The sequence below is a fragment of the Pongo abelii genome, chromosome 2 (assembly GCF_028885655.2).
Source record: "Pongo abelii isolate AG06213 chromosome 2, NHGRI_mPonAbe1-v2.0_pri, whole genome shotgun sequence".
Lineage (NCBI taxonomy): Eukaryota > Metazoa > Chordata > Mammalia > Primates > Hominidae > Pongo > Pongo abelii.
The window spans coordinates 85,262,681-85,277,848 of record NC_085928.1 but is presented as its reverse complement, the minus strand read 5'-3'; the positions used below and the strand labels follow the sequence as shown (position 1 = coordinate 85,277,848).

The following is a 15,168-nucleotide window of genomic DNA, read 5'->3' as shown; positions in this document are numbered from 1 at the left end:
GATTTGTGTATATGCTCCTAGTTTAGAAAAAGCAAGTATTTTCCATATTTTCTCTCTACTGACTAGGTTTCAAAAAAGAACTATTTTGGGCCAAGAGGGGTGGCTCACACCTGTAATCCAAGCATTTTGGAAGGCTGAGACCAAAGGATCTCTTAAGCTCAGAGTTTGAGACCAGCCTGGGCAACATAGTGAGACCCCATCTCAACAAAATATGAAAAATTATCCAGGCCTGGTGGTGCATGCCTGTAGTCCCAGCTACTTAGGAAGCAGAGGCAGGAAGATCACTTGAGCCCAAGAGTTTGAGGCTACGGTGACCTATGACTGCGCTGCTGCTCTCCAACCTGGGCGACAGAGAGAGACCTGTTGGAAAACAAACTAAAAAACACAACAAAAAATTCATTTTTTAATGGCAAGAAAAGCCCCAACTCCAGGACTGTTTTCTCCATGTTCTATATCTCCCAACTAATTTCTCCCTTCTCTTTCCCTTCCTTCTTCTCTCCCTCCCTTCCTTCCTTCCTCCCTTTCTTCCTCCCCAACCTCCTTCCTTCCTACATTACATGTAAACATCCTAACTCAAAATTCCTTCACCAAGAAAGCCCTATATCCAATCCTTCTGCTACTGGCTGTGTGACTTTGGGCAAGTTCCTTAATCTCTATTTAAACATCTTAGAAGAACGGTTTTTACATTTTTAAAAGATTGCAGGAGGAGGGCAACAAATAATAATACGCAACAGAGACCATATGTGGCCCACAAAGCATAAAATATTCACTATCAGCCCTGTGCAGTGTGCTGACCCCTCCCCTAGACTTCTACAATGTGAAGTACACAGTATCAACTATTAAGTATTCTTTAAAAATAGACATTAAATCTGAATCTTAAGGAGACTTTAGATCCAACTTTCAGTTGACAGGAAGCAGGAGGGATAGTAAGACAAGCTAGACGGCACCACCTCGGTACCACCTCACCCGCTAGTGAATGTGCCGCTGAGATCCCCTTCAGACTGAAGCACTCAGTTCCCAGATTGCTTGAAATTTGGCTGCTGATGGGTCACAGCTGAGCTCCTCACCAGGCCTTGCCCTCAGCTGAAGGGAGTGGCCTTGCTAAGGCCCCACCCCTCTCTGGGATGGCCCCTATTTGAACTTGTTATGTGCATTTCTTGCCTCATTTGGGGACCTCACTGAAAGACCACTCCAGCTCTACAGCACCCCGCTGAGGCCTCACCTGGCATTGCCCCTCAATTTCTCCCTCTGCCCAAGCCTGGACCCCTTACATCCTCACAGGTGTTGATCGTGAGAACCTTCCCCCAAAAAACTATCTGCATTCAAATCTCCATCCCAGAATCTGTTTTTCTAAGACATCCCTCCACACCCTATTCTCAGCATAACAGCTAGAGTTAGTGTGTTAGAGATAAGGCAGGACTTTACTCCTTTACTCAGATCCCTTCAATGGCTTCCATCTCATCAGAACCTTGCCATCTACACCCTTGTTGCATTATCTCTTGACTTTGCCTCCTACTCCTCTGCCCTTAATCACACCAGCCACACTGGCTTCCTTGCTGTTCCTCAAACATACCAGGCATGCTTCTGCCTTGGGGCCTTTGCACATGTTCTTCTAGCTTCCTGGAATGCTCCTTGTCCAGTTATCTGCATAACTCCACCCCTCACCTCCTTCTAGTCTTGAGTCAATGAAGACTTCCCTGACCCCCTACTTAAGTGTGCAGGACTCCACCCAACCCCAGACTCCACATCCCTCTTTGGTTTTCTCCATAGCATGTATCAGGATCTGGCACACTGCATCTTATTGATGTTGTTTAATGTCTGTCTCCACCAGAATGTAAGCTCCATTATGTTGTTTAATGTCTGTCTCCATCAGAACGTAAGCTCCATGAGGGCAATTACTTTTATCTATTTTCTTTGCTATATTCCCAGAACTTAGAATAGTAACTGATACAAAGTTGTGGCCCAATCAATATTTATTGAATGAACAAGTAAATAAATGAAAGGAAGACTGTGAACGTGGAATCAGAAGAAGGCTTGTGATCTTCAGGGAAGTCCCGTAACTTCCCTAGAGTGGAATGGAAGACTTCCCTAAACGAATGGAAGACTGTGAATGTGGAATCAGAAGGCTTGTGATCTTTAGGGAAGCATTCTTCACATGAAAAACAGGAACCATAATTCTTATGTCATTTTGGTAATGATTATACAATATAACATTTATAGAAGCATCATGTAATAAACTGCTAAATAAAAGGTATTTTTGATCAAACTGAATTCTTCATCAGAGAGGTACTTAATTTTTATAATCTAAGAGCTACTAGATTGCCAAAAAGGAAGCACAGAAACATTCAGACACAGAAACCTTAAAAATGGTTCTGATATTCAAATAAAATATAAAATGATTTATTCCAAAGCCATACCCAAAACATACAATGAAATACATCCCTGTTAAAGACTTAATAAAAAGAGCAATCTTTACATTTTACAGTTTGAAGACCTTCTGTTCCCACAAAAGTCTCATAAAAGTTAATTCCATAAAGTGTCAAATGTATTTTCCTGTTTATATAAAATGTACTCTCTCTTCAAATATAGCAGTTGTATTATGAAATTGTTCTCAATTTCTGAAATTCTCACTAGTCTATAGCATCCCATTTTCACATGCTTCTTAAAATGAGGTAAGAAGACAAACGGTGAAACTTTTTTTTCAGATCATTTTTTCAGAAGTCAATGCCTTGCTGATGCAAAGTGCAACATACTTTTGTCATCCCTTTCATCTGAAATATTTTCCCAGTGGTTACTCAGTATTTTGCACAAAAAAAACAGTTGCAATATCTGTCACTTAAAAATCCGTAACATGTTGTAATTCTTCTTATGTGATTTTAAGGTCTGAATCAAAGCCATTGCCACAGTGATTCACTATTTTCTTTACAGGTATTTTAATAAATATTCCTCAATTCTAGAAGACTGTTCAAATCCTTTAAAGTGAGGGTCAGCAAACATCTTCTGTAAAGGTCCAGATATTTTGTTTCGTGTGTCATTTTTCTGATGGATATTTTTTACAACTGTAAAATGTTTTTAAAAAATTATTTAGCTATTCTGTAATTTGCTACTCCATTATTTTAAAAAATAGAAGTAACTAGTCTCTAAATTAACTATTCAAGTGTTAATAAAATGTAAACTTCACATTGTGCAGTAAAATAAATCCATGGTTTCTGACTACTAAATCGAAGGTTCATAAGCAGTAAGAAATGAATCCCATTCAGAATGGGGCTACATTCCAGATATTCTTTTTAATCAATGACACTTTCTTATAGCTTCTTTTTCACTTTCATTGAATAAGTCACACGTCTTTGTTTTTTCTTGGTCTTACTTTTTACAGGGAAAAATTCTTTTCATGAGGCTAATTTGAAGTTTTTGAAATTAAAGACTGGAATACTTTCATGCTGACAGAGGTAGATGCACACGCACTGGTATATGCAGTTACAGATACTCGCATAAAATGGAAACCATTATTTTATATATAAATTAATTAATCACAAATGCTCTCCATGGCTAAGAAAGAATCAGTGGAAACCAGATAGAAGGTATGCAAAACAGTCCTACAGAATGTTCTAATTTGCTTTTACCACATGTAGTTGCTACATTTTAGGAAAACGTGATTTAATTATAAAACATGTAAATATAAATTAATATAGTGGCATGATTTATTCAGGTTCTTGATGCATATAACCTGGAGGTGACTAAACTCTGATATATAACATGGTCCTATAGCTTGGTACTGAGAATCACAAGTGTGTGTGTGTGTGTGTGTGTGTGTGTGTGTGTGTGTGTGTGTGTGTGTGTGTGTGTGTGTGTGTGTGTGTGTGTGTGTGTGTGTGTGTGTGTGTGTGTGTGTGTGTTTTGCATGTTTTCCTTTCCTACCACAGTGTTATAACCAGATTATGGCAAATAAAAGAACAGTTGTAAATTTACCCAAATATATCATAAACAAGTTGGAACACTCTGGAATTACAGTCATATGATATTCTACAAAAATATTTACAAATTCTAAAGCTGAAAAAGTTGAAAACTTTGGTATCCCTAAAAAGAGAAAGTTCAGGGCCATGCATGGTGGCTCACACCTGTAATCCCAGCACTTTGGGAGGCCAAGGTGGGAGGAATGCTTGAACCCAGAGTTCGAGACCAGCCTGGCCAACATGGTGAAACCCCGTCTCTATCAAAAATACAAAAATTAACTGGGCGTGGTGGTGCACGCCTGTAATCCCAGCTACTTGGGAGGCTGAGGCACAAGAATCACTTGAACCCAGAAGGCAGAGGTTGCAGTGAGCCGAGATCATGCCACTGCACTCCAGCCTGGGTGACAGAGTGAAACTGTGTCTCAACAACAACAACAACAACAACAACAAAAATTAGCCAGGCATCGTGGTGCAGGCTGTAATCCCAGCTACTCAGGTGGCTGAGGGAAAAGAATCACTTGAACCTGGGAGGCAAAAGTTGCATAAACTGAGATCATGCCACTGCACTCCAGCCTGGGTGACAGTGAGACTCTGTCTCCAAAAAAAAAAGAAAGAAAGAAAGTTAAAGTATACCGGGGAGTCCATGCTCAATTTTTGAACTATAAAAAGTTTTCAGTGCAAAATTATTGCTATTGATAAACAGCAATGACACAAAAACCACATGAAACACTGAACGTCTATAAAACACATAACAATATCCTGAAGGTATGTTTTGGCATAGAAAAGGTAATTCAGGGATAGGAAATAACAGGTTGCTTTACTGATTTAATTCTAAGTCTGGGTGTTGGAGTGTTTAAACACTCTCTTTTTGCAAACAGACTCAACATATTTATAGCTCATCATGTTTCTTCTTAAATGGCCACTTTGGGTGTTGCAATACGTGGTCTGCAGCCTGAAGGACAAGATACATAAATTCTTCTACGTCGAAAGAGTAGTTGGTGAACTTCGGGTGCTCCCCAAGGGTTGGATGGTGGCCCTGTGAAAATAAACCAAAACACGAATCCATAACTCACTGAGGGCATGGTTTTCTCTACAGCAGGAAATTATGTTACTTTGGCTAAGGCAACTTAATTTATGTTCTACATCAGAGACCAGCAAACTTTTCCCGATAAGGGCCAGATGATAAATATTTTCAGCTCTGCTGACTCTAAGGTCTCAGTCACAGTTACTCCAGTCTGTCATTGAAGTGCACAAACAACTAGAGACAGTGCATAAACAGACAGCCACGACTGTGCTTTCTTTACAAAAACATGTCATGGGCTGGATTTGCCCACAGGGCTGTAACTGGTTGATCCCCTCTCTATATATAATCTAATAGATCTTTCTAAGCCCAAATTTCACGAAGCTGCCTTTGTAACATTAAAGATATAGGTTGCTTAATTCCCCTTTTTCTCCTATTTGAAAATATAAAACAATTCAGTATTCCAGAGAACAGTTTATCTTTGCAGCACTCAAGTTCAATAACCATTTTTCATATCAATAATTGGATACTTTAAACCAATTAAAAATGAAGCAAGGTAAGTTTTGTGATTGAACTTTACCTTATCCTGAGGAAAGACTTTGTTCTGCCGTCGCCAGGTGATGTAGTGAACGCCTCTCAGCCTGGCCAAGTCTAAGTAACACCGTTCATCTTCACAGTTGTACCTAAGGGCACAACGGTGTCACAACATGAGGCTTTTGTCCAAGGTTTTTGCCAAATCAACAACTCTGCAAAAATAAAATGCAGCTCCCAAATATGTCCTTGTAAAAGGTTGTAAACAAGACTGAGGAAGATAGTAAACAAGACTGAGGAAGAGAATGTAAAAATATTCTCTGAACTAAATGAAATTAACTTTTAAAAAACAAAATAGGGTCATGGAATGGAGAGAATTGACCTTATTCAATAGGACCTGCTGCCTATGGACTTGACATGACCTTATAATACCTCTGTCTTTAAATGTATGAAAGTGGCAAGGGGGATAGGTAACACTTCCAAGGTCATATAACTAAATAGTGAAGGATGCAAAAGTAGAACCCAGGTCCATTAGACTATAAGGCTTGAGTTTTCTCAGTTACATTTCTCTCCCTTCCCTCTCCTTTCTTCCATCATTCCTTCTCTCTCTATAAGAGAAATGATAGAGATAGAATCCATTATCTGGCTATTTCTCTACATATATCTATATATTTTTGAAATGTTTTGCAGGGTATTGGAAGTTCATGACAACTTTTTTCCTAAATAGCCTCCTATTTAAATACAGAGTCAAATCATTTTTAAAATGAAACCATAGAATCCAGATATTTAGACATAATGGGGGGAACCAGGTAACAGTAACTGCTATTAGTGTCTCAAGAACTAAAATGGAGCACAGTGCCAATAGCAGAATTATTATGAGAGGGAAAGCCATGTCTCCACAAACCAACCACTGAGTTAAAAGTATGCCCTGGGCAAATCATTAACACCCAAAGGCCTGTTTCCCTGTGTATGGGATCAGCAAGCACTAAGTGAAGTGGTTGGCTTGTGTTTTGGAGCTATGTTGTGCATGAGACATAAATGCTTTCTTTTAAGACAATAACTACACTGTTTGCAAGAAGACACTCAGAGTTTGGGAGGTATGCAGGAACAAACTCAGAATAAGGAAATCACAGATTCACATCTTCCGTATCATGCTCGGGATGGGAAGACGAAGGGGTAGGTGGCTTACTAAGCGCAGGCTGCAGACTTTGTATTTTTAGCTTCAGGCCTTTTTTCTTTCCAGATGTCTATATGATGTGACTTCTCTTTTTGAATGATTAAATATTAAGCCTTTTGATGCTCAGAATGAAAGCTTTAGCACACAAAAAAAGCATTATCAGTTGCTTCAGTGTAAAACTGCCTCCAAACACTTACAGTTCAAATACAGCAGCCCAGTCTGGAAGGAAAAGTAAATGGGTCAGACCAGCTCCATGCATTCCAATAAATATGTCCGTGTTGTGTGTGATCCTTAGTTGATCTAAAAACCCAAGTTCTCTGTGAACATACAGAATAACATGAGAGAGATGGGGAGAAGAGAGAAGTATTAGGTTGAGTTAGTTCATGATTCACAGTAAGGATATTTATAAAAGTGTACTGCCCACTTTGAACCACATTCCATTTTTAAGACGCATTTTTGCCAATTTCAAGTGCACTCTAGTAATTAATAAATTTCTTAATAATTTAACATATTTTCTAAGTAAGCTCACCTATCCTTTTAGGTTTAAGTACTTTTTTTTAAAGGAAGCTTTAATATCTGTCTTAAATGGAAAAGCAGTGACATATGACATCAACAAAATTGTAAAAATTGATATAATCAAACTAAGTAGTGTTCAAATCGAGGCAGATACTATTGCAAGAGAAAGCTCAGAGCCTGAGGCCTGCTCTTTCTTCATGAAAAAGAGAAATTGGCAAGTGTTAAAGAGATGTTGTGACACACTAGCACTAAATTAAAAACTATTTTTTAAAAAGAAACATTTCTCCTTGTGTGATTTAAGTTTTTTAATGCCATCTGGGTACATCCAAAACAATCTCAGATACCACCAGGGCATTATCCTGCCTTTGGAACAGACAAATCCACAATTTTATGCATGTTAGGACTGTACAAATGTTCTCTAAATCCAAGACACTAACCAGTGTTTAAACTTTGAACCAAAAATCAGTCCCCAAACAACTCACTGAGGTGAGGGCTAGGGAGAAATGCTGGAATAAGGGTGACACTCTGAATAAACACAAAGAAATGAGATCTCCCAGCCCCACTTTACCCAAAGTAAAGAAAAATAAATGATCAAGATTATTTTGGATCTACGAAGGGAAGCTGAATTCCCTTTTACACCAGCTAACAAGAAAAACTCCAAATAGGGAAAGGAAGACAGCTCCATGTGTATGTGTATCACAACGAGAACATGTGCCTCAGTTTCTCCAGGAATGTGAACTGATGCCAAGGGAAGGATGGCCATTCACCCAGGTGAACATACCCCTGCACTGCCAGCTGTGGAAACGCCTGTGGTCCGCACTCACCAATCCCCATGCCAACATGTTACTAATATTTCCCGCAGACTGGCAAGGTATGAATTCATTGTCATTCTTGCTTATCTGAGAAACTACAACATATCCTTAAAAGCCAGTCAATGATACAGCCTCAGAGGTACCCTGCCCAGTTCTTTCCATTTCTTCCCAGCTTCATCTCAGTGAATGGTTTTGGGACTGATGTGGGGGCCCCGTCTTGGCTCACTCATTTCTTCAAGCAACACTGACACAACATTTCTTCAGCGCAGCAGATTTTACATAATCTGTAAAACGGGACTAGCTGGACCAACTCAGAAGACTGTTGAAAGCATGAGATGAGATAAAGCAAGTAAGCATAAAAGTACACTTCGATAAATAGTAGCTGTTTTTACGATTGCTATTTATCTCTATTCGATGTCTGAGATCCTCAAGACCAGGAATATGCCATCTGCCATAATGGGATTCCTACTGCTGAGACTGGTGACCAGCTCATGGGTCCCCAATAGAGATTTATTGCGCAAATGAACTAATGTATGATGAATGAAGTACAAAGCTCCCATGCTTACATTCTCTGAAATTAAGTGTATCTATATTAGATACCCACATGCTGGGATATGTATACTTCTTTTAACTGGAAAGTGTTCATAGTGTTAGATTTGGGAAACACAGCTGTGACTGTAGGTGGACACAAAGACAAAAGTTTTCACTTTTCCTTTTGATCTTTTCTATACTGCTTGACTTTTTCAACCAGAAACATGTACTACTTTTACCAGGAAGATGTAATTCTAGCAACAGGAATTACCTAAACTGTGAATAATAGGCATATTCTGTCTTTCTAAGCCTTTTAGTTGTATTAAGAGTTTTAAAAGAAATGTAAATATTTGGTAAGATTTTTTAAAATTTCATGTTACTCTGACCCTCAAATTATCCCCATATAAATAATTTTAAGTCAGATGTTGAAATCTGGCAGCAGGCAGGGCAAATTAGGTTTATAACATCTGTAAATTTTGAACTAGTTGCCAATTTTTTTTTTGAGACAGAGCCTCGTACTGTCACACAGGCTGGAGTGCAATGGTGCGATGTCAGCTCCCTGCAACTTCCACCTCCCGGGTTCAAGCCATTCTCCTGCCTCAGCATCCCGAACAGCTAGGACTACAGGCAGACGCTGCCACACTCGGCTAATTTTTTGTATTTTTTAGTAGAGATGGGTTTGCACCATGTTGCCCAGGTTGGTCTTCAACTCCTGAGCCCAGGCAATCCGCCCATCTCAGTCTCCCAAAGTGCTAGGATTACAGGCGTGAGCCACCGCGGCCAGTCTGCCAATTTTTTAAAATTATGAAATTTTAGGCCGGGTATGGTGGCTCATACCTGTAATCGCAGTACTTTGGGAGGCAGAGGCGGGCAGATCACTTGAGGTCAGGACTTCAAGACCAGCCTGGCCAACATGGTGAAACCTCATCTCTACAAAAAATACAAAAATTAGCCAGATATGGTGGCACATGCCTGTAGTCCCAGCTACTCGGGAGGCAGAGGCAGGAGAATCACGTGAACCCAGGAGGTGGAGGTTGCAGTGAGCCGAGATGGCACCACTGCATTCCAGCCTGGGTGACAGAGCAAGACTCTGTCTCAAAAACAAACAAAAAATTCTGAAATTTTAAATGAAAATCTGAATTCATCACTTCTTTTGAATAAGGAGATGGAGTCACAACATCAGGCCCCAGAAAGCCAAAGAGTAACTGCCCTTGTTCCCAGGGCCTTCACCTGCCCATTTCATTCATTTATAGTGTCTACTTGTCCCTTCTGGGCCTACAAATGCCAATGGCTCCCACTGGAAAAATGCTTTCTAGCCCCCTTGACCTCATCCAAGCAAAAGTTGACAGTGTCTGCTGAGATTGGCTATTACTTACCTATACTTGTAATCAACAATCTGGACTTCAAATGTAGATACTGTTTTCAGTGCATTTACAAGCTGGGAAAAAACAGAAACATTTAGCATTTCTTCTCCTTCTTTCACTTCTGTTTTTCCTTTATGAGTCCTAACATTTCTTTTTTTACATATACTATTTCAGATATTAAATATCATTTGGTAACAACAACAAATAAAAAGAAAATAAATAAATATCATTCAGGTCAATAGTTCTGAACTGTCATTAAGTTCAAATCCAGGCCCCACCTGTGAACACATGACTCTGCCTCCCTCAGATACCAATGCACTGTGTTGTTGTGAGGCTGAAAGGAGAAGACAATTCATGGAAGCAAAGTGCTAGGCACAGAAATAACTAACCATTAATTGTTGTTATTACCATTTGCTTATTATTCCCTCAACTTTCAACGTACATTTTTGGGCACCAGTATGCCCAAAATGTTCCAGACTTTACCTTAAGAGTTTTTGTCCCATCCATTATCTCATTTCAGACAAACCACTAGTGCTTTGAACCTCATCCTCTGAAAACACTAAGGTCTTGGCAGAAAAACATTTTCAGTACTTCTACATGGAAAAACAATTATTCTTCTAGCAAACAGAAAGTAACAAAGCATTGTTAATCTATTATCAAAAATATAGTCATGGTTCTCTGTCCCTCACAGTTAGGCCACTGGGGATCACCACCATTCAGAAATTTCTGCACCTGTATCATGTTGCCTTGTGGCATGCACTGCACTGCAACAGCAACATCAACAGTTGCAAGTATCATTGATGGGGCATGTAAATGGTGCTGGCATTTCTAAGAGTGTCCTTAGGTTTACTTCACTTAATCCTCGTAAGAATCGCACCAGTGGCCGGACACAGCGGCTCACGCCTGTAATCCCAGCACTTTGGGAGGCCGAGGCGGGCGGATCACCTGAGGTCAGGAGTTCGAGACCAACCTGACCAACATGGTGAAACCCCGTCTCTACTAAAAATACAAAATTAGCTGGGTGTGGTGGCACATGCCTGTAATCCCAGCTACTCGGGAGGCTAAGAGAGGAGAATCACTTGAATCCGAGAGATGGAGGCTGCAGTGAGCCGAGATCGTGCCATTGCACTCCAGCCTGGGCAACAAGAGCAAAACTCTGTCTAAAAAAAAAAAAAAATCATACCAAGTATCATACCAAGTAAGTATTAGTACTATGCCCACTTTACAAATTAGACAAGATAGGCTCAGAGAAGTGAAATAACTTTCCCAGGATCTCACAGCTCCCAAATGCTCAGCCAAAAATAAATCTAGGTCTTCTGACCCCAGAACCTGTGTTCTTAACCAGTGCACTCTATTGTCCTGCTTACAGAAAGCAACAAGCAGTGACCAACATTTAATCCCCTCCCATCTCTCTCTCTCTCTCTCTCACACACACACACACACACACACACACACATGCACACACACAGTCATAACATAGAAATTTCTCTCTCCAGACAGCCCCTGAACTCTTATAAAGAGCTGAAGGGGTAAGAAGATTAGAATTCTGTTTTACAGGAGAGATGGCAGATGGCATAAGCCTTGGTCTTTTAACAAGATTGCACACATAAAAGGAATCACGTGTGCTGACGGTCTCAGGGCAAGCATGCCCTTTTTCATGACTTCTAGTTGCACGAGAAAGGTGGCCCTATCCCTTCCGATGGCTATTCAAACCCTAAAGTTGGGCAGGATTCCACAACCCATGATTTAATGAGGCCATGTGGGTTGATTAATAAATACCTATTTATTAATCAAAGTATAGCCAAAGGTGCTTTCTTCCCTTCCCAGGAGCTGCCTTTCTAGTAACATCCAATCCTCAGGAAAGAAGCAGCCAGTTGGGTGCTCTTTGGCTTGGAGTTGGGGGCTGAATGATCAAATTTCGCCTTTGGGTGCCATCATCTGGGCAATGTGCATGACTGGATCTGAAAACCTCACACCATGCACTAAAACATCTGCCAGCACTATACCTTTCTACTGGACTTCTCTGCAGTGGCCTGATGCTGTTCCTCAGCCTGCCCCTTCCTGATGGACTGGGGCCAGAGGTAGATTCTGCCTCCTCTGAAATCTATTTGCTGTTTTAGTAGTAGCACACTCTGGCTAAGAAAGTAGTTTCAGTCCCCGACTACCTTGACTCATGCCCCCGTTACTCTAATCACCAGCTGGGTGACCTTAGGCATGTTTTTTAACCACTGAGCCTCAGTGTCCTTGTCTAGAATAGAGGATAATAATACAATACCTACCTCATGGGTTTGCTGGGAGGGTTGGGGGGCACAATGTACAAAAGGAGCACACAATAATATGCTTGACCTCCAATTGCACTCAATATGTATGGTCTATACCAATATACACTGTTGATCTGTTGGCTACTGAGGCTTCCCATTTGTATACCCAACATTGCACTATTTGATACGTTCTTATTTCTAGGTCTTTAAACACACGTTCTTATTTCTAGGTCTTTAAACACACACATACAATCACACACACCCTCCACACACACACTGCTCATTTCTTCCATCCACAGAGCTTACAATTAACACCTCATTATGCCATATGTTCATGTCCTCTGTAATCCATATTGGTCTCAGGAAGAGATGTTAATTACATAATTCTGATCAGCCTGTTAGGCAGCCAAATTAGTCTGTGTAAAATATTTTACCCATCAAAACATGACACACACACACCCACCCCCAGCTTTCCTCTTACTAAGTATTTTCCAGTTTGTTTCCACTTATCTGCTCAAGTTAAAAGCCTCAAGTCACACTTGATCCTTGATACCTTTCCTGGCCTTCTCTAATGTGAATGTACTTTTACATTCCAAAAGTAAGTATCATAGGTCCTATCTCCAAAATATATCTTGAATCCATCTACCATGTCATCTCTACTGTCATCACTTTGGCTAAACACTCTCCCCTGGGCCACAATAACAACTTCTGATCAATCTCCTTGCTCTCTTACAGGCAGAATGACTTAAAAATAAATGTCAATTCATGTCTCTCCCTCTGTATTTGTTTTCTATTTGCTGCTGTAACAAACTGCCAGATATTTAGCAGCTTAACACAACACAATTTATCCCCTTACAGTTCTGCAGGATTGGAGCCTGATGTGGGTCTCACTGGGCTAACATCAGGGTGTCAGCAGGGCTGTGTTCCTCCTGCAGCTCCAGGAAAGAACCCACTGCCTTACCTTTTCCAGATTCTAGAAGCCCTCCACACTCCATGACTCATAGGCCTGCCCCCTCCATCTTCGAAGCCAGCACCGTGGCATCTCTCTGGCCCCACTTCCCTTATATCTCCCTCTCTCTCTTTCCTGCCTCCCTCTCCCACTTTTAAGGAAATGATGAACTCAGATCTGATCAGTGAGAAGAATCCAATGAAGAAAAGAGCTGTCCAGGCCGAGGCAAAAGTTCTCTAGCAGATGGAGTTTAAGACCCATTTGTGATTATACTGGGCTCACGTGGATAATCCAAGATAATCTTCTTACTTTAAGGCCAGTTGGTTGGGGACCTTAATTCCATCTGCAACCTTACTTTCCCTATGCCATGTAACCTAACCTGTTCACAGGTTCCAGGGATTTGGATGTGGACATCCTTTGGGAGGAGGAGGAAGAGACATTATTCTACCAACAACGCTCTGCTTTAAAACTTCACAGTGGCTTTCCCCTACACTGGAATAAAATCCCTCTCCCACCAAGGTCTAGGAGGCTGATACGATCTGCGGCCCCCTGAACCATGCCTGACTTCTTGGATATCGCCCCACCTCTCTCAAGATGCTACAGTCATATTGGTATTTTCTCTGTTTCTAGAATACCGAAAGCTCAGTCCACTAGAATACATTTGACTCTGCCCGGGAGGCTCTTTCCCTTGCTAGATTCTTCTCTGATTAGGTCTCAGTCTAAGCAGTGTCTCTTTGAATGCTCTTGTGTGAGTACCAACCCCCTTCCATCCACATCCCCAGTCTCTATGAATCACCCTGGTTCATCCTTCGAAGCACTTATCACTGCCTGACATCACCGTACTTATTGACATTTTTACTTACTTCTTATCTGTCTCTCACCTCTACAGTGTAAGCTCCATGAGGTCAGGCACCTTCCCCGTCTTTACTCTACTCTATCTCCAGGGCCTAGAACATGGCCTGACACATAGCAGGTGCTCAATTAACTACTGTAGAATAAATTCTTACTACTGAGAGGCTATCTTCAGGCCATGATGTTGTAGGTAGTGGCCTTGCATGGTGATCTCATTGAGGTTAAATGTAATTTATGAGTTGGTGCTACTGAAATGAGTCAGGATGCCAAAAGTGCAGTTTCTAAGACGTGGTCATGTATAGAGATTCTTCCAACTGAATCTGCTGCTGATACCACAGGATTAATGGCCTCAACCAGCTTTTGCATCAACTATGCAAAAGGAAGTCTTACATTATTGCTACTTGTTTGTCCGGATGCCCTCTACTGCAGTCAAGGCAAGATTCAGACAGCTTTTTCCATGCTTAGTTGATGCAGATGAACATTTACTATAAGGCAAAGGTAGTTTGTCCATGAGTGGTTTGGTGAATCTCACTAGAAATTCAAATCCAATAAATAAACTGGGCATAGGCCATCAAACTTTTCTCAAAACTAATAGTTTTAAACCAAAGCTTTTAATGTAATGTGAAAAAAGAAAACACACACAATTTGCTTTATGAATTCAATATGAAGGCATTAAAAATGCATACCAAAAACTAACCTCATTTTGGTTTAGGATTTTCCGGTATTCTGTGCTCCGTGCAAGAATAGTGACTCGAATTTTTCCATCCTGTAATCAAAATCAAACAGTAAAATAACACTGTATATGCCTGGGTAGATGAATGAACATCTGAACCTCAAATGTGACTTTCACAGAGATGAAACTCAACCAGGATACATTAATAGAACCATTCATTTTTAGCCTGATTCCTTCACCACTCTCAGGGAATAAAAATGTATCCACTTCAACCACCAAAGGCAAAAACCAGTTCATTACATTGTCTGTTTGGTTGGGTGGGTGAATTTTTTGGCAGGGGTTGTGTATGTTAGATGAACATTTGGGGAGGTGAGGGAGATACAGCCAATGAAAGGGGAAAGGAGGGCAGGAGGAAGCACATTCTTGTAATATCCCTTAGTTTCTCTTTTATAGGTTTTTGACACCTGGTTTCAGATGACTCCAGGTCAGAAAATGTTTTTGGGTTTTGTTTTGGGACAGTCTTGCTCT

At 40.7% G+C, this 15,168-nt stretch overlaps 1 protein-coding gene across 9 annotated transcripts in view; it reads right to left on the bottom strand.

The window, feature by feature from the left end:
• Positions 1–2,378: 2,378 nt before the first annotated feature.
• Positions 2,379–15,168, bottom strand: part of EOGT (EGF domain specific O-linked N-acetylglucosamine transferase) — a 38,734-nt gene continuing 25,944 nt past the window's right edge. For all 9 annotated transcript variants that reach the window (XM_024244534.3, XM_024244533.3, XM_054551895.2 and 6 more), the window contains 5 exons: positions 14,665–14,733; positions 9,918–9,979; positions 6,880–6,999; positions 5,555–5,657; positions 2,379–4,989 (listed from right to left, as the gene is read on the bottom strand). In XM_024244534.3, coding sequence (XP_024100302.1) covers positions 4,843–4,989; positions 5,555–5,657; positions 6,880–6,999; positions 9,918–9,979; positions 14,665–14,733 — 501 coding nt within the window. In that variant the 3' untranslated portion in view covers positions 2,379–4,842. The remainder of the gene's footprint in view (positions 4,990–5,554; positions 5,658–6,879; positions 7,000–9,917; positions 9,980–14,664; positions 14,734–15,168) is intronic.